Source organism: Monodelphis domestica, chromosome 4 (genome assembly GCF_027887165.1).
Source record: "Monodelphis domestica isolate mMonDom1 chromosome 4, mMonDom1.pri, whole genome shotgun sequence".
In the NCBI taxonomy this organism is placed as follows: Eukaryota; Metazoa; Chordata; class Mammalia; order Didelphimorphia; family Didelphidae; genus Monodelphis; species Monodelphis domestica.
This window is the reverse complement of record NC_077230.1, coordinates 360,979,951-361,007,947: the sequence shown is the minus strand read 5'-3', so window position 1 is coordinate 361,007,947 and position 27,997 is coordinate 360,979,951. Positions and strand designations below refer to the sequence as shown.

The following is a 27,997-nucleotide window of genomic DNA, read 5'->3' as shown; positions in this document are numbered from 1 at the left end:
TAAAGATGCAACAATGAGAGGAATAAATACCTCGAGAGATGGAGATACCAAGAGGGTGACTGAGAAATAGAGATGAGAGAGACCGAGAGAAAGACCTAAGCACCTAAGTAGTGAGACACAAAAACCATGAGAGACAGAGATGAGGAATGGTGAGACGATGGCAATTCCAGGAGGGAGACATGGGCACAGACAATGAGAGACAGAGTCCCCTAGAGAAATAGAGGCATCAAAAGACAGAAAATCAGAGAGAGGCAGCAACATGGAGAGATATGGAGAATGAGAGACAAATCCAATGCAACCCAAGCCAAGCAAGCATTTATTAAATGCCTCCTGCACTCAGAGATGCTATGCTGGGTGATGGGGATGCAAAGCAATAATGAAGGAATGGATCTTCCCTCTAAGAAGCTTGGATTTCTTCTGGGGGTTTGGGGGTGAGAGTGGGTGGGCAGGATACAACATGAAAGCAGATAAGTATACACATGATAATTTGAGGAGGGAGTGAACATTAACAACCCGAAGGGGGGATCAAGAAAGGTTTTCTGTGTAGGAGAGCCTTAAAGGAAGCGAGGGATTCTAAGAGGCGGGGGTGAAGAAAGAGGAGGCAGACACACTCAGGGAGGCAGACCCAGAGAGAAAGCAAGAACATTTGAAAGTTTCATTTGCCTCAGTTGGTTTGGTAATCAGCAGTTATCACCCAAAATAAAATTTCCAAACCCTCTCTCAGCTGCCTTGATGCAAGATGTTCCACGTGACTGGGGTTTTTGGGTGGAAGGGGGTGGGGGAGAGGGGGCCTTCCATGGAGACAGGCGATGTGTGACTCATTATTTCCTCTCTGGGTTGCAGAATGGAAAAGCCAAGGTTGCTAGGACTGAAAGGCCGGGTAGGAGAGGAGCTGTTGGGAGGGCTGGGTCCACAAAGCTTGGCCCTTTGGAGCTCCAGAGGAATGCACTGTTTTCAGGCACCTCTTCCAAAGCCAGGCCTCCTGCCTTCCTCCCCTAAGGGCTGCATTTGGGACCAGAGCTGCTGCTGAGTACTGGAAGCCCCCAAACAAAATCAGCCTTCCTGGCAAAGGCAGCAAGGGGCTGACTCTTTGCAAGAATGGGAAATATCTAAATCACCATTTTTTATATAAATTTTTAAATTCATTTTAAATAAGTTTTAAGCTGTTTCCAATTTGGGGTCTTTAAAAAGAAGACCAAATTAAATCCATTTCGATGTCCACTGTTTTTTTCTTATGAAATTTGTATGATGCTGGTAGGTCATATTGTAGTTCTGCTATCATATCCATTTTAATTTTCCATTCATCTGCTTCCTTTTGTGTGCATACCACCTAGAGGCTCAGGATGCTGCTGGGTGCTGGTGGGTGGGGGGCCCTCAAATGTAGTGCAGTTAAGAAAGGGTAGAACCAAGAAAGAGCTAAGGAGAAAAGAGGGGATGATGGCTACTTCAGGCCCCAACACCCTCCCCTCTCTAATTACCAGAGGAAAAACTAAGGGAGAGTCAGGGTGTTTCAGGGGAAGACAAAAGAATAAAAATAAACATTTCCATTTCTGTCTCGCTTAACAGTTTACAAAGTGCTTTCGCACCACAGCCTTGAGAGGCAGGACAGGGATTATTATCCCCATTTTTAATCACAATGTCAGCACTGGGAGGAACCTTCGAACACAGAATGTGAGAGGCGGGAAGGATCTTAGCTCATAGAAGGTCTGGGCAGGACCATTTGGAATGTCGAAAGATAGAAGGGACCTTAGAACACAGAATCTCAGAACCCGTAGGGCTTTCAGAACAGAGGATGTCAGGGCTGGGAGGGCCCTTAAAATATGTTAGAGCCCTGAGGGAGCCTTGGAACACAGCGTGTCAGAGCTGGGTGGGGCTTAGAACATAGAATGTCAGAGCAGAAAGGACTTAGAGCCCAAATGAAGGACCGAGAGGGACCTTCGTATAGAGAATGTCAGATTTGGGAGAGCTTTCGGAACAGAGGCTGTCATATCTGGAAGGGACTTAGAATAGACAATGTCGGACATCGAAGGGGCCTTAGAATATGATGGAGAGGGCAGGGAGCCTTAGAGCAGAGAATGTCCAAGATGAACAAGATCCGTCTGTCAGGGCTGGGCATGAGGAGTCTTAGAGCAATCACCTAGTTAGTTTTACACGCGAGGAAAGAGCTCCCAATGGGGAGGTGATTGGCTCCAGGTCACATAGAGGGTGATTTTGTTGTATATCCTTGATCCTACAGAATTCTCGATGTCTCTAGAACCTTTGGGAATCTGTCGGAGCCACAGCAGTAGCCGGGCCAGCTGGCTTCTTCCTCCTCTCTCCCTGTTAGGCACTGCTAGGCAGCAGTTTGGAAGCTGGTCTTTGAAGGTTAGAGTTCCGGTTTCTTGCCCTGTAAAATGGGACCAGGAATGACCCTTTTTCATTTCTCTTCCATCTCTTTCCCCAATTTGGGCCCAGGCAAATTAAAGGAGTGGGGAGGCTGGGACGCGTCCAGTGTGCCTAGCGCCAGAAAGGGAAGTAGAGGGCGGGGCCCGTGGGTGGGGTGGGAAGATAGGGTGGGGGCAGGGTCGGGCGCGGGCAGTCCCCCAGCTGGTCTGGAGACCCATCAGGTTGCCCGGTCGCCCCGGGCGGCCCGCGCACCCAGCGCATCCGGCGCACCCGGTGCATCCAGAGCACCCAGCGCAAACAGATCATCCAGCGCAAACAGAGCAGCCAGATCACGCAACGTGGTCATAATGATCGTGTTTTTTGCGCTGCGTTGGCTCTTGGGGGTCTTCTTCATGATCGTGGGGACGGTCAAGCTCTCACAGTGTAGCCTCTCGGCCGAAGTGTACCAGCAGATGGTGAGCGGCGGGCGGGGGCCGGGGGCGGTTACAGAAGGACGGGGGCGGTGCGAGCGCGCTCGCGCCTTTGGAGCGCCGGGATTTTGGCAGCATTGCGCTGCTCTTTGCCGCGCCCCGGGGAGGGGGTTGGGGTCGCCAGCTAGGAGTCGGGATCTCGCTTACCCCCCTTACTTTCCCCTCTTGTAACTAAGAGGTAGTCTTGGCCACATTGGCAGCGCTCCCACCCTGCTCCCGCGGAGATACGTTAAACCACCATGGGATCCGCCTATTTTAGTGGCCGAAAATAATTCAGGCTTGGGCGTGGTGACCAAGAAAAGAGAGAAATGGGTCGAATGATAGGGTAGACCAGGTCAGGGTCAGTGCCCCTCCCTCCAGGTGGGTTGTGCCTCCAGAGACCGAAAGGTGTCTTGGCAATACACATTGCTTGGATCTTTGCTTGTGAGCATTCAGAGAGAAGGAATCATAGGATAATAGAGACTTGGAAGGGACCTCTGCGCGCAACCCTCACCCCCTCTTTTTACAGATGAGAGAAGAGAGCCTCGGTGACGTCTACCCTGAGGTCACAATTGAGTCAGGACTTTAACACAGGTGTGACTGTTCTGTATCTTCGAGAGCTCCTAGTGCCCAAGAGTGTCAGAGGTAGAAGAAATTTTAGAAATCCAGAATCCAATAGTGGAGAAAGCTCTGGGTTTGAAGTCAGGAAGCTTTGAGTTCAACTGTGGTCTCCGACACTAACTGTGTCACCCTGGGCAAGTCTCTTGGCCTCCGTGCTCTCACTTTCCCTGTAAAATGTGGGTAATAAACAGCACCTATCTCACGGGGGTGGCTACGAGGACCAAATGAGGTAATGTTTGTGAAACCCTTTGCAAACCTAAATATAGCCACAGAAATGCTAGTTTTAATTATTTTTATTCATTTTACAGTTGGGGAAACACTCGAGTTGGGAGTATGGGAGTCCCCATACTCTCTCCTGGTAAGGGCAGGTAGAGGCATCTAGGGTTAAATCTGAACAAATGATAGTAATGGATTTTTCCAGCTTCCTAGGGGTCTGTCTGATGGGAAAGGAAAGGGTGAGGATCTCTACTTCTTCCCCAAGAGCAAAATTTGAACTTGGTGATAACTCCTTCCCTCTAGCCTCCTTACTATTTCCCATATAACATCACCTTCTTTCTTTGCACAGGCTGGTCTCCCTCTCCTTTCCCCCTCCATTCCTGGAATGCTCTGCCATGCACTTCTGCCTGTTAGAATCTCTTTAAAACTTAGCTCAACAATGTGGAAATATGTATTGCATGAAAGCACTGATATAACCCATATCAGATTCTTTACTGCCTAAGATTGGGGGAAGATAGAGGGAGAAAAACTGAATCCAAGAATGTAAAAAAATAATTGTCAAAAATGGTTTCTACTTGTAATGGAAAAAAATCATTGTATTAAAAAAAATTTTTTTTAAAAGGTATGGTAGAAATGTAAAAAAACAAACTCCCAACCAAACCTTAGCCCAAATGCCATCTCCTATGGGAGGCCCTTCCCTGTCCCCCCTCACCCCCCACAATTGTTAGTGCTTTCCCTTACCTTTGAAATTATTTTGTATGTCTTTTGAGTCAACTTATCTGTGTCCATGTTGTTCTGCACCCTGCCCCCCAACCCTAGTAGACTATAAGATTCTTGAGGGCAAGAACTGACTCTGTTGAAGATCTTTGTATTTTTTCCAGTCTTAAGCCTATAATAAATTCTGAAGTGAATTCCCTCAAGTCCCTTGGCTTCAGAGTGGTGTGGAATTCTCCGTGGCCCTGTTGGACTTTGGTGATAGAAGAGCCTTCTCCAGCGATGTTGAAAATTACTCCTTGCTTCTGTTGGAATCTTTATATAGCTTCTAGGGTATATTTATGAATCTCATAACACCTCTGTGGGAGAGGAGTTATTAGTCCACATTTGAGAGATGAGGGAATGGGCAATTTCCTTCAGTTCTTGCTGTCTCCTGGGTTACTCATGAGTTAAGCTGGAGAGCTGGGACCAGAATCCAGCTCTTTTGGCTTCCTCCTTAGGGTACCACAGTGCTCCCCTGGGTCTCCTTACAGGAAGGGAAGATCTGTTCCTCGAATCTTCAGATGGTCTTGGGAAGGTCATCCCCCCAACCCCCTGCAATGCGTGGTAGGGGTGGAATTGGAGAGGGTAGGTAGAGATTATTACCTTTCCCTCCCCTTGCTACCTGATCCCCTGGGCCTTGACCTTCACTTCTTGGCTTTGTTTAGGGGAGGATGTGCTATTTGGGCAGTTCTTCAAGTGTGGATGGGCTGGAGGATAATACAAAGCAGGCAGGACTGGCAACAGAGTTTACCCAAGATGGGTCAGGGGCTTTGGTATTATTCCTTAGCAGAGGAAAGAGGTGTTTAGTGGAAGGGGCAGAGAAAAGGGGTGGGAGCAGTTGTCTGAAAGAATGGAAACAGTCATTAGACTTCAGATACCTATGGCATCCCCTGCATCAGTATCAGGTACCCAGCCCATGGGGGTTCCTGGGAACCTTCCCTATTTGGAAAAAGACCTAAATTTCTTGGAAGAGTAAAATCATGGGATGATGGTGAGGTGTGTAAGGATTGGTCAGGAGGCAACTAAGTGGTTCAGTGGATAGAGAGCCAAGCCTGGAGATTGGAGGTTCTGGGTTCAAATTTGACCTCAGACATTTCCTAGCTATGTGATCCTGGACAAGTCACGTAACCCCCATTGCCTAGCCCTTACCACTCTTCTGCCTTAGAACTGAAACATCATATTGATTCTAAGATGGAAGGTGAGGGTTATAAAAAATATGTTAGGTTACTTCAACCTACTTACCCATCCTTCCTCCAATTCTGTTGAAATTTTCTCGCTCTCTAGTTAGGCCACATTAGCCAATATTTATGTCAGAACCTTTCTGAGATCATCTGAATAGAAGAAGCCCTGAACTAGGAGGAGTCAAGAGTACTGCATTCTAGCCACTAGCATTGCCGATTACTCCATTTTGGACCTTGGACATAGAATCTTGAGATGTCATAGCTAGAAGGGAACATAGAGATAACTTTAGCACAGTAGTTCTCAAAAGTGTGGACAAGGAGCCCTAGAAGGGAACCCCAAGACCCTTTCAGGGAGTCCATGAGGTCAAAGTTATTTTTAAAATAGTAAGGTTAATTTTTCATATGATAAATATCTATAGATAAAACCTATATAAACAAAAGCTATTTGGAGCCCTCAATAAAAAAAATTTTTTTAGACTCTTTCCTTCCATTTCAGAATCAATACTGTGTATTGGTTCCAAGGCAGAAGAGTAGTAAGGGCTAGACATTGAGGGTTAAGTGACTTGCTCAGGGTCACACATCTAGGAAGTGTCTGAGGTCAGATTTGAATCTAGGACCCTCCCATCATTAGGCCTATCTCCCAATCCACTGAGCTACCTATTTGCTCCCATCCTCAATAATTTTTAAGAGGGTCCTGAGACCAGAAAGTTCGAGAACTCCTGTTTTAATAAAAGCCCTCTCTGGGGAATTAATTTAAAATTTCTCTCCATCTTTTAGTATTCTTTCCTTCTTGAAATTACTCTGCATTTTTTGGTATTTAGTTTTTTTGGAGAGACATAGTGGTTTAGTAAACCTGAGGTTAGGAAGAACTTGGTTCAAAACCCATCTCTGAAATGGAGGTAGTGAAACTAATAGTACTTCAGAGGGTTGTGGTGAAGACAGAAATGAGGTCATGTACATAAAGTGATTAGCAAACTTCCAAATTTTATATAAAGATCAATTATTATTATTTATTTCCTGTTCCTGTTGTGTGGGTATACTGCAGGGCTCTCTCCTGGGCCTTTTTCTCTCCCAAGTGTTGTCTCTTGGTGATCTCATCAGTTCCCTTGGTTTTAGCTCTTATTTTTATGCAGATAATTCCCCAATCCACCCATCTAGCCTTATATGTCTCCTGAGCTCCAGCCTTGCATCTCCACTTACATGTCTCACAGGCATCTTAAATTCAACATGTTCTAAACAGAAGCACTAATTTTCTTTCCTCCCAAACCTGACCTTTCTCCTGACTTTCTTGTTTCTGTGGAGGATTCCACAAATCTAGTCACCTAAACACACAACCTAGGCAGCCTTCTTTATTCTATATGCTCTTTTTTAAATAACAGAGCCCCTACCCCTTCCCAGAACTACAAAATAGTGTGGATTCTATCTCCACAACATCTCTCATCCATTCTGTTCTCTCCAGGAATACCAGAACCACCTTTGTTCATGCCCTCATCATTTCTTTGTGGACCACTGTAATAGTTTCCTAGCTTTTCTTCCTGATTCCAACCTGTCCACTCTCCAACCCATCATCCTCATAGCTTGCCTCACTGATATTCATAAGAATAACAGCAGTAGCTGGCATTTAGTGCTGTAGGGTTTGCAAAGTACTTCACTAATCCCAATTGTCTAACCCTTACTGTTCTTCTGCTTTGGAATTGATATTTAGTATTGATTTTAAGACAGAAAGTGAGGGTTTACAATCAGCCCCCCCATACATATTTATCTCATTTGATCCTCATAACAACTCTGGGAGGTAGCTGCTCTTATTATCCCCATTTTACAGATGAGTAAACTGAGGCAAACCATTTGACTTCTTTGTTTAAGCTTCTGTGGCAGAACCATTCTCATAATAGATACATGGTCAAAGAATATGAAGCAGCAATTTTCAGATGTAGAAATCCAAGCTATCAACAACCTCATATATCATATTAATGGAAACTCTGAGGTTCTACTTATTGGACTGACAAAAGATGACAGAAAAAAGAGAATGACAATTATTGGAGAACTGTGGGAAAATAGGTACACTATTGCATTGTTGGTGGAGCTGTGAATTGGTCCAGTCATTCTGGAAAACAAAGCTACTAAATTATGCATATATTCTTTTTCCCAGTGATAACATCACAAGGCCTACAGTCCAAAGAGATCAAAGAAAAAAGAAAGGGACCTATATTTTAAAATGTTTTTTGGAGCTTTGATAGTGTCAAAGAAGTGGAAAATACAATCAATTGAGAAATGTTTGAACCAATGATGATATATGAATACAATGAAATATTATGACATTATAAGAAATGTTCAAAGGGATAGTTTCAGAGAATGAATCAATGAAGTGGAGTGAGCAGAAGTAAACAATAATTTATAAAATAATAACAACAATGTGAAGAAATAAAACTTTGAAAGACTTAAGAACTCTGACAGATGCAATGACCAGCCAGGATTCCAGAGGACCAGGGTTCAAAGCCACAACCCACATCGTGAAGGAGAGACAATGGACCCTGGGTGCAGAACAAGGCAGATTTTTGGTGATGGCCAATGTGGGAATTTGTCTTAAGTATGTATGTTTGTTACAAGGGTTTTTTTTTTCTTTTTAATAGGGGAGGGGAGATAGGAAAGAAAAGAGGGCTAGAGCTAGGGTTGTCCAAAAAAGGAAGAGAAACAAAGTAAACAAAGAAAAGAAGATGATTGGAACATTTTTTTAAAATGCACAAAAATGAACAGAGGGAGAGGAGGAAATACAGACTAAGAATTTATTATTTGCTTAAAAGGCTAAACAAGTTTTAGGAAAAAAGAGATTCTCAGCTTCATGTACAAACATCTTGCTCTGCTCTGTATTTGGAAAGGTTAATTTTATTTCCCAAGTTTGAGATTAAAAAAAAAATTAAAACTGGGGAAAAGGGAAGGGAACAGGCATTTATTAAGCATCTATTATATACTAATTTAGCCAGATACTGTGCAGAATCCTTTACAAATATATTATCTTGCTTGAGACTCACAACAACTTTAGGAGATAGATGTTATTGTTATCCTCATTTTACAGTTATGGAAACCGAGGCAGACAGGTTATGGTCAAACAGCTAGTGTCTGAGGCAGGATTTGGATTTAGGTTTTCCTGACTGTTCCTGCTCTGCACTATGGTGCTACCTCCCTTTTGCCTTTACAATAAATATAAATTGCCTTTTTGGACATGTAAGGGACTTGAAAATTTGACTGTATCTTACCTTTCTTGGCTACTTACATACTCGCTCTTCTCCGTACATAATTTTCTGTCCCCCCTCTTCATAGCTTTGTAATACCAGGGGTATACTGGTAAATATTTAATAGCTGAATATCCCAAAAAAGTACAAAGGATAAACTTTTTTCATTTAATCTGTAGTATTAACTCTATCCCCTTCATTTTCTTAAGTCTAGAAAATCAACAAAACAATAAATCAAGCTCTGATTTATAGTAGTTACTGATTTTCAAAAGCAAATGCTCACATTGTAAAATTAACAATAAACTGGTTCAGGGGACAGCTAGATGTCTGAGTGGCTAGAAAGACAGGTCTGGAGATGGAAGGTCCTGGTTTCAAACATAGCCTCAGACACTTCCAGCTGTGTGATCCTGGGCAAATCACTTAACTCCCATAGCCTAGCCCTTACTGCTCTTCTGCCTTGCAACTGATGCTAAGTATTGATTCTAAGATGAAAGGTGGTAAGGGTTTTAAATAAAACAAAAAACAATGAATTGGTATAGCTATTCTGAGAAGCAATTAGAACTGTTCCCCAAAAGTTACTAAAATTTACAGACTCTTTGATAATGATAGCACATATATAATACTTTAGATTTTGCAAAGCATTTGACATATGCTATCTCCCTTGATTCTCACAACAGCCCCTAGAAGTAGGTGTTATTATCCCTTTTTACAGATGTGGAAACTGAGACCTAATGGTTAAGTGATTTGCCTAGTAAGTGCTTGAGGCTGGATTTGAACTCAGCTCTTCCTGTTTCATATCTACTTCTCTTACTGAGCCACAGAGCTCATACTAATATAAGCCTTATAACCCAAAAGAGATAAAAGAAAGAGGAAAAAGACCTATATGTAAGAAAAATATTTGTGGTGGCAAAGAACATCAATTTGGAAATATCTGAAGAAATTTTGATATATGACTGTAATAGAATTAGACTGTGTTGTAAGAAATAAAGAAAGAGATGATTTCAGAGAAACTTGAGAAGATTTATATATATTGATGAAGTAAGCAAAACCTGGAGAACAATTTATTTATTTTAAAATTTAAATTTATTTTTTGTTTTTAAAATTTATTTATTTAGAATATTTTCCCATGGTTACATGATTAATTTTCTCTTGCTTCCCTCCTTTCTCCCCCCCTCCCCTCTTTCTAGATCCGACAAGCGATTCCACTGGGCTATACATACACCATTGTTCAAAACCCATTTCCATATCATTCATACCTGCAATAGAGTGATCTTCCAAAACCAAAACCCCAATCGCACACCCAATGAACCATGTGATCAATCATATTTTTCTTCTGCAATTCTACTCTCACAGTCCTTTCTCTCAATGTGGATAACGTTCTTTCTCATGAGTCCCTTAGGATTGTGCTTTATCAATGTATTTCTACTAGTAGAAAAGTCTATTGATATGATTGTTTCAATTTCTGTGTATAATGTTCTCTTGGTTCTGCTCATTTCGCTCTGCATCAGTTCATGGAGGTTCTTCCAGTTCACATGGAAATCCCTGGAGAACAATTTATACAGTAACATTAGCATTGTAAAACTGAACAGTTTTGAAAGACTTAATAAACTTTAAGACCTTTCCTGATTTCCCTAGTTGTTATGTTTCCCCAAAATACTTTGTATACATTGCATATGTTTATATTTATTTCTTTGGAAACTGTGAACATGTTCTTTTCCCAAAAGAATATTACCTGCTTGAATGGCATGTCATCTTAGACAATGTATCCTCTTGTACTTAATAGGTGCTTAAAAAGGTTTATTAAAATTCACTCTGGTGAACACAGTGATCAACTGTGGTTCCAGAGGACCAAGGATGCTTTCCACTTCCTGACAAAAGGATGATGGAGGGGCAGCTGGGTAGCTCAGTGAATAAGAGTGCCAGGCCTAGAGACAGGAGGTCCCTAGGTTCAGATTTGACCTCAGACGAAACTTCCTAGCTGTGTGACCCTGGGCAAGTCACTTAACCCCCATTGCCTAACCCTTACCACTCTTCTGTTTTAGAACTGATACATAGTATTGATTCTAAAACAGAAGGTAATGGTTTGAAAGAAAATGAAAGATGATGGACTCAGAGTCAGGGTACAGACTGAGCCATATTTTTGGATGCAGTCAACGTTGAAATTTATTTTATTGACCATATTTGTTGCAAGAGTTTTACTTTTCTTTTTCCTCCAGTTTGGGGGAAGGGAGAATTGTATGGAAGGAAGAAAAATAAATGCTTCAGAATTAAAAAGAAATCCCTGGCTCTTTTCAAAACTTAGCTCATGTGTCTCTCCTTAAAGATAACTTTCTTGATTCCTGTAGTTGTTCTGTTTCCCAAAAATACTTGGTATTCATTGCATATATTCATATTTATTTCTTTGGAAACTGTGAACATGCTGTTCTCCTCTTCCCCCAAGAATTTCAACTCCTTGATGGCAGTGAAGATCTGAATTCAAATCCAGCTCCAAACACTTGTTAGTTATATGGCCATGGGCAAGACACTTAACCTCTGTTTGCCTTAGTTTCTTCTTCTGGAGATGCTAATATCCCCTACCTCCCAGGATTGTTGTGGAAATCAAATGAGGTAACAATTTCAAGGCTCTTAGCAAAGTGCCTGCACATAGAAAACACTATATAAATGCTAGCTATTATTATTTGTATCTTCTTAGGAAGTTAGGTAGTCCCATGGATAGAATTCTGGTCTTAGAGTAAGGAAGACCTGGGTTCAAATCCAGTATCAGACAATTATCAACTGTTTGATTCTGGGTAAATCACTTAGTCTCTGCCTCACTCCTGATCTATAAAATAGAATAATAATAGCACCTATCTCTTAGGGTTTTTGTGAGGACCAAATGAGGTAATGCATAGTAAGCTTTACAAACCTTAGATTTTTATCCTATTATATTAGCCGTAATCTTAAGATTCCACTTATTATTAGCTATAATTATCATGAAACTTTATCCGCTAATGCCATGTTGGCTGGTATCCAGTGAGAATGACATATTACACCAACATGTTCTCTTGGTAATTTCATAGTCTGAATGCAGATACAATTAGAAAGAATTCCCTCATGTCAGGGCAGCTGAAGGGCTCTATCTTCAGGCCTCTGTTAGTAATGATGAAGATGAAGATGATCTAGTTAACCATCTATACAGATGTCATGAAGCTTGATGGGAGAAATAACTTATTGAGTTGTAGAACTGGCTTCCCATATTTGGAGATTAATTTAACAGGAATGCCACGTCCTACACTTTTTGTTTAAAATCAATTGAACAAGTGTAGGGTAGGGGATGATTTAATTAGATAACGCAGGGGATGTGCAACTTCAGTGTAAGTCAACAGTGTGATATAGTGGTCAAAAAACCAACTCCATCTTTAAACCCCTCTCTTCATATTTGTGATTTCTTTGATGTAGGGAATTCCCAGGGAAGAAACTCTTTAGCCATTTCACATCAGCAATAGGCCTACAATCTCTCTACGATCTGACAATTTTACCATCTTGAATAGAGTTGCTTCAGGCACTGAGAGGTTGGGTGACTTGTTTACAATCACAAAGTTATTATAAATCAGTGGTGAAGTTTGAACCCTACTCTCCCCAACTCCAAGGCCAGTTCCATAGACTTATTGGGTCTTTGGTTAATAATGATGAGGTTGACAGCTAGTATTTACATAGCACCTACTATGTGCCAGGTGCAGTGCTAAGCACTTTTCATATATCTCATTTAATCCTCACTACAGTCCTGGGAGACAGGTGCTATTAGAGATCTTAAAATTTTACAGTTGGAGAAACTGAAGCAAACAGATGTACACAAGTTCACATAGCTAGTGTTTGAGGAAGGATTTGAACTGAGGTCTCTCTGACTCCAAGATCAGTTCTACAGACTTACTGGATTTTAGGCAGTATTTAGAGACTATTTGCTCAGAATGCGGGAGATGATAGTCCTGCTGTCCTTTGCCCTGATCAAACCATATCTTAAGTATTGTGTTCAAATCTTAGTGTCCCCATTTTAGGAGACTTATCTAAAGGAGAGAGTCCTGAAAAGGCCTAAAAATGTATCTCATGAACAAATTGTAGTATATGTTGGTGATGGAATACTATTGTGCTCAAAGGAATAACGAATTGGAGGAATTCCATGTGAACTGGAACGACCACCAGTAATTGATGCAGAGTGAGAGGAGCAGAACCAGGAGAACATTGTACACAGAGACTGATACACTGTGGTACAATTGAATGTAATAGACTTCTCTACTATCAACAATGCAATGATCCAGGACAATTCTGAAGGACTTATGAGAAAGAACACTATCCACATCCAAAGGAAGAACTGTGGGAGCAAAAACACAGAATTAAAACAACTGCTTGATCACATGGGTCGATGGGGACATGACTGGGGATGTAGACTCTAAGTGATCACTCTAGTGCAAATACTAATAATACAGAAATAGATCTTGATCAATGACACATGAAAAACCCAGTGGAATTGCTTGTTGGCTATGAGATAGGAGTGGGAGGAGGGGAGAGAACGAACATGAATCATGTAACCATGGAAAAATATCCTAAATTAATAAATAAATTTGAATTAAAAAAGAATGTATTATATGAAAATCAATTGAAGGCACTGGGGTGTTCATTCTGGAGAAGAAAAGAATGGAGGAATGAGGAGAAAAAATTGTGGATTCTAGTTCAGTGAAAGGGGACATGACAGTTATCTTCAGATATTAGGACTATGATAGGAGTGGGATTGTCTTTCCTGATCGAATGTCTTTGCCCTTGAGGGCAGAGACTGCTCCATTTTTTGCTTTTCTATCCTCTCACTTAGCCTACTGTCAGGTATATGGTAAGTGACTGATTGAATGACTGTTATTCGTGGCTGCATAGGGCAAAACTAGGAGAAAAGGGGACAAGTTCAGGAAGAAGGGGTTTTTAGTTCCAACTAAGCTGACACTTTTCAACAATTTAGAAATGTTCAGCAGCAGAACAGGCTGTCTTGGGAGTAGTGCTTTCCTCCAGTGTCACTGAAGATGTTTGAGCAGATCCTAGATATCATGTTAGAGATAAGGTAGAGGGGATTCCTACTCAAGTATGAGCTGACTTTAGGTCCTTTGAGGTCCTCTTCAACTCTGAAATTCTCTGATTCTAAATAGAAGCAGATGATCAATTCAGAACCAGATTTTGTAAACCTCAAAGTGCTAAATAAATGTGAAGAAAGACAGTAATAGTTGTTGGCACTGTCAAATGTTTTGCTGTCAGAAATGTGTATGATTATATCAGTAGAAATGATTTTTTTAAACCTTTGCTTTCTGAATTAGAATAGGCAATGAAGAAACAAAGTTATCATTCTTTACATTTAAAATGATGGTAAATCCCAAAGAGATAATAAGGGAAAAGACATGTACAAGAATATTCATAGCTGCACTCTTTGTGGTGGCAAAAAAATGGAAAATGAGGGGATGCTCTTCAATTGGGGAATGGCTGAACCAATTGTGGTATATGTTGGTGATGGAATACTATTGTGCTGGAGGAATTCCATGTGAACTGGAACGACCTCCAGGAACTGATGCAGGGTAAAAGGAGCAGAACCAGGAGAACATTGTACACAGAGACTGATACACTGTGGCAAAATTGAATGTAATGTACTTCTCTACCAGCACCGATGCAATGATCCAGGACAATCCAGAGGAACTTATGAGAAAGATACTATCCACATCCAGAGAAAGAACTGTGGGAGGAGAAACACAAAAGAGTAACAACTGCCTGATCACATGGTTTGATGGGGATATGATTAGGGATGTAGACTCCAAATGATCACCCTAATGCAAATATCAATAATAAGGAAATAGGTCTTGATCAATGACACATGTAAAACTCAGTGGAGTTGCTTGTTGGCTACTGGAGGAGGATGGGAGGAGGAGAGGGAAGGAACATGAATCATGTAATCATGGAAAAATATTCTAAATTAATTAATTCAATTAAAAATCTCAAATAAAAAAAAGAAATGATGGTAAATCTAAAGAAACAAGCAAAAAACTAATGGAACAACTAACTTCAGCAAAGTTACAGGATGCAAACTAACACCATGTAAATCATCAGCATTTATATTTGCCACCAACAAAATCCAACAGCAAGAGTTAGAAAAGGAAATTCCATTCAAAATGACTCAAGACTTATAAAATACTTGGGGGGCTATACCCACCAAAATAAGCTCAGCAACAATATGAATATATTTACAAAACATTCTTCACACAAAATCAGACCTAACGAACTGGAAAAACATTAATTGCTTATGTATAGGCTAAACCAATATAATGAAAACAATAGGGACAGCTGGGTGGCTCACTGTATTGAGAGTCAGGCCTAGAGTTGGGAGGTTCTAGATTTAAATCTGACCTCAGACACTTTCTAGCTGTGTGACCCTGGGCAAGTCACTCAACCCCCATTGCCTAGCCTTTACCATTCTTCTGCCTTGGAACCAATACACAATATTGATTCTTAGATGGAAGGTAAGGGATTTTTAAAAAAGAAAACCACAGTTTAAATTAATTTGCCTATTCAGTGCTGTACAAATTGACTAGCCAAAAATTATTTTGTAGAAAAAGAAAAAAATAACAAAGTTCATTTGGAAGGACAAAAGGCCAAGAATATCAAAGAAATTGATGAAAACAATTACAAAGAAAGAAGATCTGGGTATACCAGATATCAAACTATACTATACAGTAGTGGTCAACAAAACAATCTGGTACTGACTAAGAAATAGAGTGGTGGGTCAATGAAATAAAATGTATTAGATAGTCAACACATGGCAGTTAAAGTCCATAGCAACTAGTGTTCAATAAACCCACAGATGCACATTTTGGGGGAAAGAACTCACTATTTGATGAAAACAGCTGGAAAAACTAAAAAGTAGTATGGTAGACAGTAGGTGTGAACCACCATCTCACACTGTACACCATGATAAAGTAAAAATGTATATTCAGCTTAGAAATAAAGGGTGATACCATAAATAAGTGAGGGGAATGTAGAAAAGTTTACTGTCAGAACTTATGGGTAAAGGATGAATTTACAACCACATGAGAAATAGAGAACATCATGATAAAATGAAATAGATAATTTCCATTAAATTAAAACCTTTTGGTAAAACCAATGCAACCAAGATTAAATGGGAAACAAATTTAGAAAAAAAATTTTATTGCAAGGTTCTCTGACAGAAGCCTCATTTCTCAAATATATAAAGAACCGAGTTAATGTTTATAAGAATACAAAGCATTACCCAGTTGAAAAATGGTCAAAGGATATGAATAGGTAATTCTCAGAGGAAGAAATTAAAACTATCCATAGTCATATGAAAAAATGCTCCAAATCATTACTGATTAGAGGAATCAAATTGAAACAACTCTGAGATAACCACCTTACACCTACCAGATAGGCTAACATGACCAAAAAAGGAAAGGATAAATGTTAGGGGAATGTAGGAAAATAGGAACACTCTAATGTTCTGTTGGTGGAACTGTAAACTGATACAACCATTCTGGACAGCAAAATTCTAGGCTCAAAGGGCCACAAAACTAAGCATACTCTTTGATCCAGCAATACTTCTATTGTGTCTGTATCCCAAAGAGATAAGGGAAAAGGCCCTACCTGTACCAAAATATTTTTAGCAGCTCTTTTTGTTGTGACAAAGAATTGGAAACTGACGGGTTGGATAAGCAAGTTGTGGTGCATGTTGTAATGGAATACAATTGCGCCATGAGGAAAGATGAACAGAATGAATTCAGAAAAGCATGGAAAGATTTCTATGAACCAGTGCAAAGTGAAGTGAGCAGAACAAGGAAAACAAAGTATACAGCAACAGAAATATTATATGATGGTTAGTTGTGAAGGACTAAACCATTATCAGCAAAGCAAATGTCTAAGATAATCACAAGGCACTCATCATGAAAATGCTATCCAGAGCTGAAGAAGGAACTGTTGGAGTCTGAGTACAGATCAAAACATGCCAACTTCCACCATATTTCCTTCATGAGATTTCTATTGTATGCGTGATATGTGTCTTCTATCATGACATGAACAATATGGAAATATGTATTACATGAAAATACGAGTATAATCTACTTCAGACTATTTGCCACCTTGGGGAAGGGAGGGAGGGAGAAAATCTGAATTTTAAAATGTCAAAAAACAACTGTCAAAAATTGTTCCTATATGTAATTGAAAAAATAAAAAAATTTGAAAAAAGGGGAAAAGTGCAGCTCATAATCAATGCTATTTTCTAAAACGTTCCTGTTTATTATTTTTTCTGTTTAAACATATGCTATATTATAAATGTTAATGTGTATCTAATAGCATACTTCTTGTATATTTGTAGTCTTATGGAGGTGCTAATCTCCACAAGACACAATGATTAAAAATCTATGAGCTGGGGGCAGCTGGGTAGCTCAGTGGATTGAGAACCAGCCCTAGAGACGGGAGGTCCTAGGTTCAAATCTGGCCTCAGACACTTCCCAGCTGTGTGTGATCCTGGGCAAGTCACTTGACCCCCATTGCCTAACCCTTACCACTCTTCTGCCTTGGAGCCAATACACAGTATTGACTCCAAGATGGAAGGTAAGGGTTTAAAAAAAATCCATGAGCTAATACCACTGTTGAATAAAAATAATAAAGAACAAAAATAAACAAAAACAAACTTTTACCCTCTGTCTTAAAATTATATTGAGTATTGGTTCCATGGCAGAAGAGCAATAAGGGTTAGGCAACTGAGGGAAAGTGATTTGCCCAGGATTGCATAGCTAGGAAGTGTCCGATGGCAGATTTGAACCCAAGACTTCCTGCGTTCAGGTCTGTGGAAATTATTTTAAAGAAGATGAATTACCATGTATTTTGCTGTTGCCCTCTAAGGCCTTTAAAGTCATCCGACTTGGGACAGTTAGATGACTCAGTGGAAAGAGATTTAGGTTTGGATATGGGAGGTCCTGGGTTCAAAACTGATATTAGCTACTTCCTAGCTGTGTGACCCTGGGCAAGTCATTTAACCTCTATTGCCTAGCCTTCACTGCTGTTCTGCAGTGGAACTGGAACAGTTCTTGGAACTGTTCTTGGAACTTGGAACTTGGAACGGACAGTCAGTATTGATTCTAAGACAGAAGGTAAGGGCTTAAAAAATAAAGTTGGGGGCAGCTGGGTGACTCAGTGGATAGAGAGTCAGGCTTGGATACCAGAGGTCCTAGGTTCAAATCTGTCCTCAGACACTTCCTAGCTGTGTGACCCTAGGAAAGTCACTTAACCCCCATTGCCTCATCCTTAACACTCTTCACCTTGAAATTGATTCTAAGGTGGAAGGTGAGGGTTTAAAAAAAAATAAAATAAAGTCTTCTGACTTGTAACTGAAACCTCCTATGTGTATGTCTTCCCTCACCTCCAGTTAGAATGTGAGCTCCTTGAGAGTAGGGACTGCCTTGCTTTTTTATTTATATGCCCAATGCTTTGCCTATAATGCTTAAGAAATGCTCTTTTCACTCATTTACTCATGCATTTCTTCATCTTGTAGCACCCACTTTCACAACTGGGAAAGGGACTCAAAACACAGAGATGTGGAATGCTTTTCCCTCTTGTCTGCCCTATTATCCCATCTGTGGCAAACAGTTTGGATGGGCACCCAAAGTTTTCTTAACAGATAAGGCTCAATACATCCTTCCTTACTGAATGATGGATTTTTTGTCTTTTCTAGAAGGTCCAGCATGAGCACTTAACCTCATTGTTTCCAGAGCATTTCTTGGGCTACAAACTAAGTCCTGCAAACCTTCTGATTTTAGTGGGCTGGATGGAACTTACGGGTGGTTTCCTATTGGCCCTGGGCAACCCCTTGCTACAGGGACTCAGCAACATTGTGCTCATCTTCCTTATGATGGGTAAGCTGGGGTCAGGGTTGAGGTTTGGTGGGGGTTGTGATCCAAGCCTGGGATTGACTAATGGGCACTGAGGGTGTGTGTGTGTGTGTGTGTGTGTGTGTGTGTGTGTGTGTGTGTGTTTTCTGATCCTTTGGAATGGCCCTTCCTTTCTCTTCCACTTAAGAGTGGGAGTCCTCTAGGGTTTAGTTCAGGAGTTCTTAACTTGGGGTTAATGAATTTCTTTGTTTATTAAGAAGGATAACTTACTTCCATATTATTGGTTTCTTTTGCTACCCTTTGTAATTTATGCATTGAAAAATATTATTCTGAGGTGTCCATAGGCTTTTCCAAACTGTCCAAGGAGCCAAGGACTCAAAAAGAAAGAAGCCCAGATCTAGACTGAGATGACTTACATCTATTTTTCTTTTTTTTCTTTTCTTTTTATTCTCACCCCAATTATTTACTTACTTTGAACATTCATTTTAAAAAATGTTGAGTTCCAAATTCTCTCCCCTTTTTCCTTCCCCTCCTCCATTCACTGAGAAAAAGCAAGCAATATGACACCAATTATATAGCTACATTTATGTTTGAGCACAGGCATTGCCAGGTTGGAAACCAGCCATTTTGACTCAGACCAGGTCTTCTGGTCTTCTGGCTAGGATTTTGGCATTTCCAGTTCCTTCTTTTCCTCTCTGACCCTCCCACTTCCACATTCTAATTTCATGCTCCCACTTCCACTCTTCCAATTGTTGTCTGGCTGGGGAGGAAGAAGGACCAGGGACTTTTCGTGATTCTTTTCCTACCCCAGACACTTAACTGTGCTGTATTGGACAGGCAGCTTTGATTAAAGGCTGGTAATTCATTGACTGTGTGACTTTGGGCAAGTCTCTCTCATTGTCCTTGGGTTCATTATCTATAAAATGAAGATAATAGTCTCACTACTTCCTTCCCTGAGCGGTTGTGAGGCTCCAAGGAGATTATGAATGTGCCTCATAAATGGAAGCTAGTGTTTCTAGATCTAAGGAGAGCTGGGGATGTGGGAGCAGCCTGAAAGTGATAGCTCTGAGCGGAGTGTCTGCATCCCTGGGTTCCGTGTTTTCATATTGCCTCATTTTGTAACCACCCTGGTCCAAACCCTCATCACTTCATGACTCAGCTACTAAAGTGTAGCTTTCTGGTTTGTCTCCATCAATCAGTCAGATAATATGAATTTATTTATTAAGTGCCTACTATGTGGTGGAGATGCTGATCCACCAAAGAAGCCAAGATTGATCAGTTCTATGAAGACCTACAATAGAAGAAACATCAAAAAACAGATATTACATTCATCATAGGGGATTGGAATGCTGGTGTCGGAAGTCAGGAGATAATTGAAATAACAGGCAAGTTTGGCTTTGAAGTAAGAATGAAGCAGAGGAGAGACTAATGGAGTTTTGTCAAGATAACTAGCTGATCACAGCAAACACTCCTTTTCAACAGCCCCAAAAGTGACTCTAAACATGGACATCCTCAGATGGTCAACATCAGAATCAGATTGATTATATACTTTGTAGTCAAAGGAGGAGAAGCTCTATATAGTCATTTAAAACAAGATCTGGAGCAGAGTATGGCTCAGATCATGAGTTTATTATTGCAAAATTCAGACTTAAACTGAAGAAAGTAGGGAAAACCATCAGACCATATGGTATGACCTAAATAACATCCCTTATGAATATGAAGTGGAAGTGATGAATAGATTTAAGGGATTATATCTGGTAGAGAGAGTGCCTGAAGAACTATAGACAAAAGTTTGTGTTAGTGTAGAGGAGGTAGCAACAAAAAACATTTCAAAGAAAAAGAAGGTCAAGAAAGCAAAATGGCTTTCTGATGAGGCTTGACAAATATCGGAGGAAAGAAGGAAAGTGAAAGATAAAGGAGAAAGGGAAAGGTACATTCAACTAAATGCAGAAATCTAGAGAACAGCAAGGAGAGATAAGGTTTTCTTAACTGGGTAATACAAGGAAACGGAAGAAAACAACGGGAAAGACAAGAGATCACTACAAGAAAATTAGAGATATCAAGGGAAATTTTCATGCAAAGTGGGCATAGTTAATGTCAAAAATGGTAGGAAAGTAATAGAAGCTGAAGAGATTAAGAAGTGGCAAGAATACACATAAAAACTATACAAGAAAGACCTTAACATCACCAATAACTATAAAGTGGAGTTACTGATCTAGAGCCAGATATCCTGAAGAATGAAGACAAGAGGGCCTTAGGAAGTTTTGCTAACAATAAAGTTAGTTGGAGGTAATGGAATTCCAGCTGAGCTATTTAAAATCCTAAAAGATGCTGTTCCTTTTAAAGTGCTACACTTAATATGCCAACAAATTGGGGAAACTCAACAGTGGCTACTGGATTGGAAAAGATCAATTTATGTCCCAATCCTAAAGAAGGGCAATGCCAAAGAATGTTCAAATGACTGCATAATGGCATTAATTTTACACACCAGCAAAGTTATATATAAGATTCTGCAAGCTAGGCTTCAGCAATATGTGAAGAGAGAATTACTCTCTTCACAGCTAGTTTTCAGAGGCAGAGGAACTAAAGACCAAATTGCCAACATTCACTGGATTATGGAAAAAGCAATGGAGTTCCAGAAAAACATTTGCTTCTGTTTCATTATGTAGTCACATTAAAGCCTTTGCCTATGTTGGTCACAATAAAATGTGTCAAGTCCTCCAAGAGATAGGAGAGTACCATGTCATCTTACTTGTCTTCTTGGAAACTTGTTGAAGTTCGTGTCAAAGAAGACCACTGACATCACAACCAATGGTGTCTTGACTTGGGAATTGGATTTTAGTGAGGTAAATTGCACAAAGTCATTCTTTCCTCCAGAGTCATCAAAGTTCAGTGGCAAGACAAAAGTCAGGACAACTGGTGATGGCCTGGGATGCAGTGGATGTCCTTGGCATCATCTATGTCTAACCAAGCTCTAAGACGTCCATAGCACCTACTTTAGCTACTTTCATGGACTTTGGAACAAATTGTTCTTCTCTGCCCATTTTGTCAGGGAAAGTTCACTTGCTTGGAATAGAATACTTCTAACTCACCTCCAGGTTTGAGGCCCATCATTTAACCTCAATTTGGTTTAGCCCATCTGCTGAAATGGTTTTATTAAGGTGTGGTCACTGCACATTCTATAGGTTCTTGGAGCCACAGGTGAGAACTGGGTAAAAAGTGGAGACCAAAGGTGGATGAGAAGCCCTGAATAGGGCTCAGCAAATCCTCCTACTAGAGATACTAGTCCCCCCTCTACCAAAATCAATGACAACAAGACAACCCAAAACTTTTCTTTTATTCCTAATGTGAGGAAATTAATATTAATAAAATTAAGTTGAAATAGGCAATTTCAAGAATAAAGGGTTTCCTGTTTTTTTGGGGGGTGGGGTGGGGGAGATCACCCACCCTTTGAACAAATTCATCACCTTTTAACAATGGATATTTTTCACTTTTACAAGATAGGGATAATTAAGAATCTGTAAGCAGGCCAAGAAGCAACAGTTAGAACCAAACATATGCAACATCTGTGGTTTGATTGTGTGATAAAAGATGAAAGGTTTCCCATCATAACAATTGGAAAAGGAGTATTGCAAGGCTGTATATTGTCTCCTTATCTATTTAACTTACATGCAGAGTGCATCATGCAAAATGTCAGGCTGGAGAAATAAAAAGCTGGAATTTAGGTTCCAGGAAGAAAAAGCAACAGTCTCAGATATGTAGATGATACCACTCTGATGACAGAAAGTAAAGAAGGAATTAAGAAACCTCTTGACGAGGGTGAGAAGAGAGTATAAAAGCTGGCTTGAAGCTTAACATCAAAAAAAGGAAGATCATGGCAATTGATCCCATTACTTCCTGGGAAATAGAGGGAAGGCCAGCTAGATAGCACAGTAGAAGAGTGCCATGCCTAAAGTTGGGAGGACCTAGGCTCAAATCTGGCTTCAGACACTTTCTAGCTATGTGATCTTGGGCAAGTCACTTAATCTCAATTTCCTAGCCTTTATCAGTCATCTGTCTTAGAATCCATACTTAGTATAGATATATAGATATCATCTATATATGTATACATAGAGAGATATTAGAGAGCTAGTATAGATATAAATATAGATAGCTTGTATCAATTCTAAGACAGAAGGGAAGGGCTTAAAAAAGGAGAAAAAATGGAAGCAGTGTTGGATTTTATATTCTTGGGTTCAAAGATCACTATAGTTGCTTACTGCAGCCATTAATTTAAAAGGTTCTTGCTCCTTGGAAAACTATGGCACAACTGGACAGTATACTAAAAAGCAGAGATATCATCTTGCTGACAAGGTCTATATAGTCAAAGCTATGGTTTTTCCATTAGTAATGTATGGCTGTGAGAATTGGACTATAAGAAAAGCCGAGCACTGTAGAACTGACACATTTTTTTTTTAAAGCCCTTACCTTCTATTTTAGAATCAATATTGTGTATTGGTTCCAAAGCAGAAGAGTGGTAAGGGCTAGGCAATGGGGGTTAAGTGACTTGCCCAGGGTCACACAGCTAGTAAGTTTCTGAGGCCAGAGTTGAATCCATGACCTCCTGTCTCTAGGCCTGACTCTCAATCCACTGAGCTATCTGCCCCCCAGAATTGACACTTGAGTTGTAGTGCTAGAAAATACTTTAGAGAGTCCTTGGAACAGTAAAGAGATTGAATCAGCCAATACTTAAAGAAATTAATTCAGACTTTTCCCTGGAAGGTAAAATACTGAAGCTGAAGGTTAAATACCGTAACCACACAATGAGAAGATGGAACTTGTTCAAAAAGACTCTGATGTTGAGTAAGATTGAAGACAAATGGAAAAGGGGATGGCAAAAGATGGGACAGATAATGTCATGGAAACAATGAGCATGAACTTGGAAAGACTTCAAGAGATAGTGGAGAACAGAACGCTTAGGGGACTACCATCCAGAGGGTCGTGAAGACTCAGACTCAACTGAACAACAACAATACTACATGCGAGACACTATACTAAATGCTGGGGATACACAGAAAAGCAAAGACAATTCCTACTTTTGCAATCTAATCGAGGAGATAATATACAAATAACTATGAAGAAATAAGATAAATAGGAGATTATCAATAGAAGGAAGGTGCTGGCATTAAAGGGAACCAGGAAGCAACTTCTTATAGAAGGGGGGGAGGCTTTAGCTGAAATTTGGAGGAGGTCAGGGAAATGAGCAGGAATAGATGAGGAAGGAGAGAATTCCAGGCTTGGGTTTGGAAGGATTCTCAGAGAGGTTTCAGCTTTTGCTGCTACTAAGCTGCCATCTTGGCTCCATCTACTGGGTTCCAGGCTTGGGGAACAGTGAGTGAAAATTCTCAAAGTTGGGATTTATGAGGAACAGCAAGGAAATCTGTTGCCTTTGGATCAGAGAGTAGGAGGGCAAAGTGTAAGGTATAAGAAGATTGGAAAGATAGAAAGGGTTTAGATTATGAAGGGTCTTAAAATCCCAACAGAGAATTTTATATTTGATCTAAGAGGTGACAGGAAGCCACTAGAGTTGATTGAATTGGAATGAGAGGGGGGAAGTGACATGGCCAAACATGTAATTTAGGAAGACCAATTTGACAACTGAGGGAGGATGGATTGGAATAGAAGAGCTTTGAGACAAACCTGCAGGCTGTTGTAATAGTCTAGGAATGAAGTAATGGGGAATTGCACCAGGGTTGTGGTAGTATCATAGGAGAAAAGGGGGTTCATATTAGAAATGTTTATAAAGACAGAAACAATAGGATTTGGTAACTGATTGGATATGCGGATTGAGAGAAAATGAAGAGTGGAGGATGACACCTAGATCTAGTGGGGTTGGGATTATAGTAGTACCCTATTCAATTTAGGGAAGTTTTGAAAAGATAAAAGTTTGGCAAGAAAGATAGGTTCAGTTCTGAACATGCTGAGTTTAAGATTATCTAAGAGACATCTAATTTGAACCATTCAGGAGGTAGTCAGGAGAGAACTGAGTGTTGGACAAATCAATCTAAGAATCATTTGCAAGGAGAAGCTTGGAGCTGCTGACATCACCAAGTGAAATGGCTAGAGGGAGGAGTATGCCTTTTTTAGTACATAGTTGTTTGCAATTGTCTTCCCCCCTCCATTAGAGAGTGAGCTCCTTGAGGTCAGGGACTGTTATTTTGGCATTTCTTTTCACCCCCCAAAATGCCTGGCATAGTGCTGGTTAACTGACTTTTACTCACCAAAATTCTCCCCTTTTCCCCCTTTAGATGGCTCTTTATATGGGGACCCACCCCATATAACAGTATGTTTAAAGACCAAAAAAAAAGAAAAAGGAAAAAGAAAAAGAAAAAAATCAGCAAAACTGATCAGTACATTGAACAATGTGTAAATATTTTCAGTGTACCACATCTATGGTTCTCCTCCCTCTACAAAAGGAGGAGTGGGGTATCTTCTCATATACTACTTTGGAGACACACTTATTCTTTATAGTTTAATATCATTGATGCAAAAAAGCAAATTTGCATCATTGTGTTTTGATTTTGGGGAGGTATTGCTTTTTCCACTTCTGTTGTAGTTATTGGCTTTGATTGTTTCTTATGCATCAGTTTATGTAGCTTTTCCAATGCTTCTCTGTATTCACACAATCTATTCTCTGATTGATGGGCATTTATTTTATTTCAGGTACTTTTCTATCTTTGCTAAAAAGTGCTTTTCAAATGAGATTTTAATAAGAACAAGAGCTTTCTTCTTCTCAGTGGCCCTCTTGGGGCACAAGCCTAGTAGTAGAATCTTTGGGTCAAAGGGTAAGCTCATTTTAGTTAATTTATTTGCATTATTTCAAATTAACTTTAAAACAGGATATATACTTAATTCACAGCTCCATCAACACGCACTAGTGGCCCTATTTTACTACAGTCCTCTCCAACTTTGACTATTCCCATCTTTTTGTCATCTCTGCAAATTTGTAGGGTGTGAAGTGAAACTTCAGGATTGTTTTGTTTTTCATTTCTCCTATTATTAGTCATTTGTAGAATTCTTTCATATAATTTCTATTAGTTTAAAATTACTTCTTCATATATTTTTTCTGCTTATCTATTGGGGAATGGCTTTTGGGATTATATACAACACATAACTGTTAAGTATTTATAGCTCTTGGATGCCAAACATTTTTCAGAGGAATTTGTCATAAAGATCTTTTTGCTAATTCTAGTTCTTCCTTTCTTATTCTAGATGTATTAATGTTGTCTCTACAATTTCAAGTGATCAAAGTCATCTATTTTATCTTTTGTAATTACCTCTATCTCTTCCTTAGTTAAGATTATATCTCCCAGTTTTATGAACTGGTCCAATTATTCTGGAGAACAATTTGTAACTATGCCTAAAGTATGACTGTAAAACTGCATATATACTGCCCTTTGATCCAACAATACCACTACTAGGCCTGTTTTCCAAAGAGATCAAAGAAAAGGGAAAAAGACCCAATTGTACTAAAATATCCATAACAGCTTTTTTTTTTTTTTGGTGGTGGCAAAGAATTGGAAATCAAGGGGGTTGTCTATCAGTTGGGGAATGACTGAAAAGGTCGTGCTTTGTGTGTAGTGATTGTTATGGAATATTTTCGTGCTTTAAGAATGATGAGCAGGGTAGTTTCAGAAAAACCTGGGAAGGAATATATGAGCTGATGAAGGAATATATGAGTGAAATGAGCAGAATCAGGAGAACCATCTACACAGAAACAGACTTAGCTACTCTGTTCAAGACAGCAATCAAAGACAATTCCAGAAGACCCAGGATGAAAAATGCTATCCATCTCCAGAGAGAGAACTGATGAACTCTGAGTGCAGAAGGAAGAATATTTTTTCACTTCATTTTTCTTGCTTTTTTGTATTTTTATTTTTGTAATATGGCTAATGTGGAATTAATGTTTTGTGTGACTTCACATGTATAATTGATGTCGTATTGCTTGCCTTCTCAATGATTGAAGGAAGAATAGGTGGGAAGGAAAAAATTAGGAACTCAAGAATGTTAAAAAATGAATGATAAAAACATTTAAAATATAGGTGAGAAATATTTAACAAAATATAAAATATGTAATTAAAAAAGAATGCCCCTACCCATATCTATAAGAGGTATGTAACCTGTTTTCCCTGTACTTTTTTATATTATGATTTTTTAATATTAAGGTCACATATACATTTTTAATGTCTTATAGAATATGGGCTAGGATATTGATCTAAGTCTAATTTCTACAAGATGATTTTCCAGTTTCCTAACAGTTCTTTCCTAAGTAATTTATCCTTTCCAGTTTTCCAAATGCTATATTATTGAATTCTGCCTTATTCTTTCTTCCATCTATAGGTATATTCTACTCTTTGCTGATATCAAAGGAGTCTCTGATTGCATATGCACCTGTAACTCTTTGCTTGGGACTGCTGCTTCTGCTCAATACTCGTTTCTGTTATCGTTAAGCCAAGGCCAAGATTGAATGAAGGGCTGTAGAGAAAGTTAGGAGAGAGGGTAGAAAGAGGTACAGGATCTTCATTGGGAGCTGGACAATTACAGAAGGGTGAAAATGGAAGTATCTCTGGCCTAGCAAATTTTTTTCCCTTGTAGATTTGATGACAAGGACGTCTTTGGAACACACAACTACATGAATCCAACCTCTGGCCCTGAACTAGTTGATTCTGGGTTTGCTTTATTTTTTCCCTGCCCTAGGGAACAATCCCCAATGCATTTCCCTCTCTATCTATGGGAAAGGCTTCCCTGCTTTCTCCAGCTCTTGCTTCCTGGTTTGCCCTCTACTCATTTCACCCATCCACCTCTGTTTTTAAGGTTAAGTCTTTGCATATGTGTATATGATTTCCCTCATTCTAAAACAACTCAGTATAAAGAAAACCACTCAGAATTCACAAAGCAAGACATTGACTCAACTTTAAAGAATGGAAAACCTCTCCCTTAAGTCATTCTTAGGTTTCCTTCCATATATCAAGAAGGTGCATTTTATGGCCAAGTGTCATACTACAGCAAAATCCTACTAAAAAAGAGTAAGTTTCCAATCAGAAAGAAGAAAATCAGGGAGTTGTGGGGATGGAGAATGAAAACCATCATTGAGTTCAGAAGAGGAAACAGGCATCCAAAGAGGGAAGAAGGACGGTGGGAAGAAAGACAAGCAGGGAGATTCTGAAGTTGGAAAGGTGAATAATAAAGTGGGAAATACAGCCCAGCCTTAGCACACA

At 39.8% G+C, this 27,997-nt stretch overlaps 1 protein-coding gene across 3 annotated transcripts; it reads left to right on the top strand.

The window, feature by feature from the left end:
* TMEM35B (transmembrane protein 35B) lies at positions 1 to 27,997 on the top strand. 3 transcript variants are annotated; one of them, XM_007492775.3, is made up of 4 exons: positions 1 to 149; positions 2,237 to 2,364; positions 18,584 to 18,764; positions 27,120 to 27,997. In XM_007492775.3, exons 1-4 carry the CDS (start codon positions 140 to 142, stop codon positions 27,227 to 27,229), a joined length of 429 nt encoding a protein of 142 aa, XP_007492837.2. In that variant the 5' UTR covers positions 1 to 139; the 3' UTR covers positions 27,230 to 27,997. The 3 variants fall into 3 exon arrangements, with proteins under 3 accessions (XP_007492837.2, XP_007492836.2, XP_016277974.2); XM_007492774.3 differs by lacking the exons at positions 1 to 149; positions 2,237 to 2,364 and adding an exon at positions 2,564 to 2,840 and having other exon boundaries at positions 18,587 to 18,764; XM_016422488.2 differs by lacking the exons at positions 1 to 149; positions 2,237 to 2,364 and adding an exon at positions 2,565 to 2,840.

Excerpts from the sequence above, each read along its gene's own strand:
- TMEM35B (XM_007492775.3), top strand. Across the intron at positions 2,365-18,583 it reads TTGGAAGCTGGTCTTTGAAG|AAGGTCCAGCATGAGCACTT; the intron begins GTTAGAGTTCCG and ends TGTCTTTTCTAG. Across the intron at positions 18,765-27,119 it reads GCTCATCTTCCTTATGATGG|GTATATTCTACTCTTTGCTG; the intron begins GTAAGCTGGGGT and ends TTCCATCTATAG.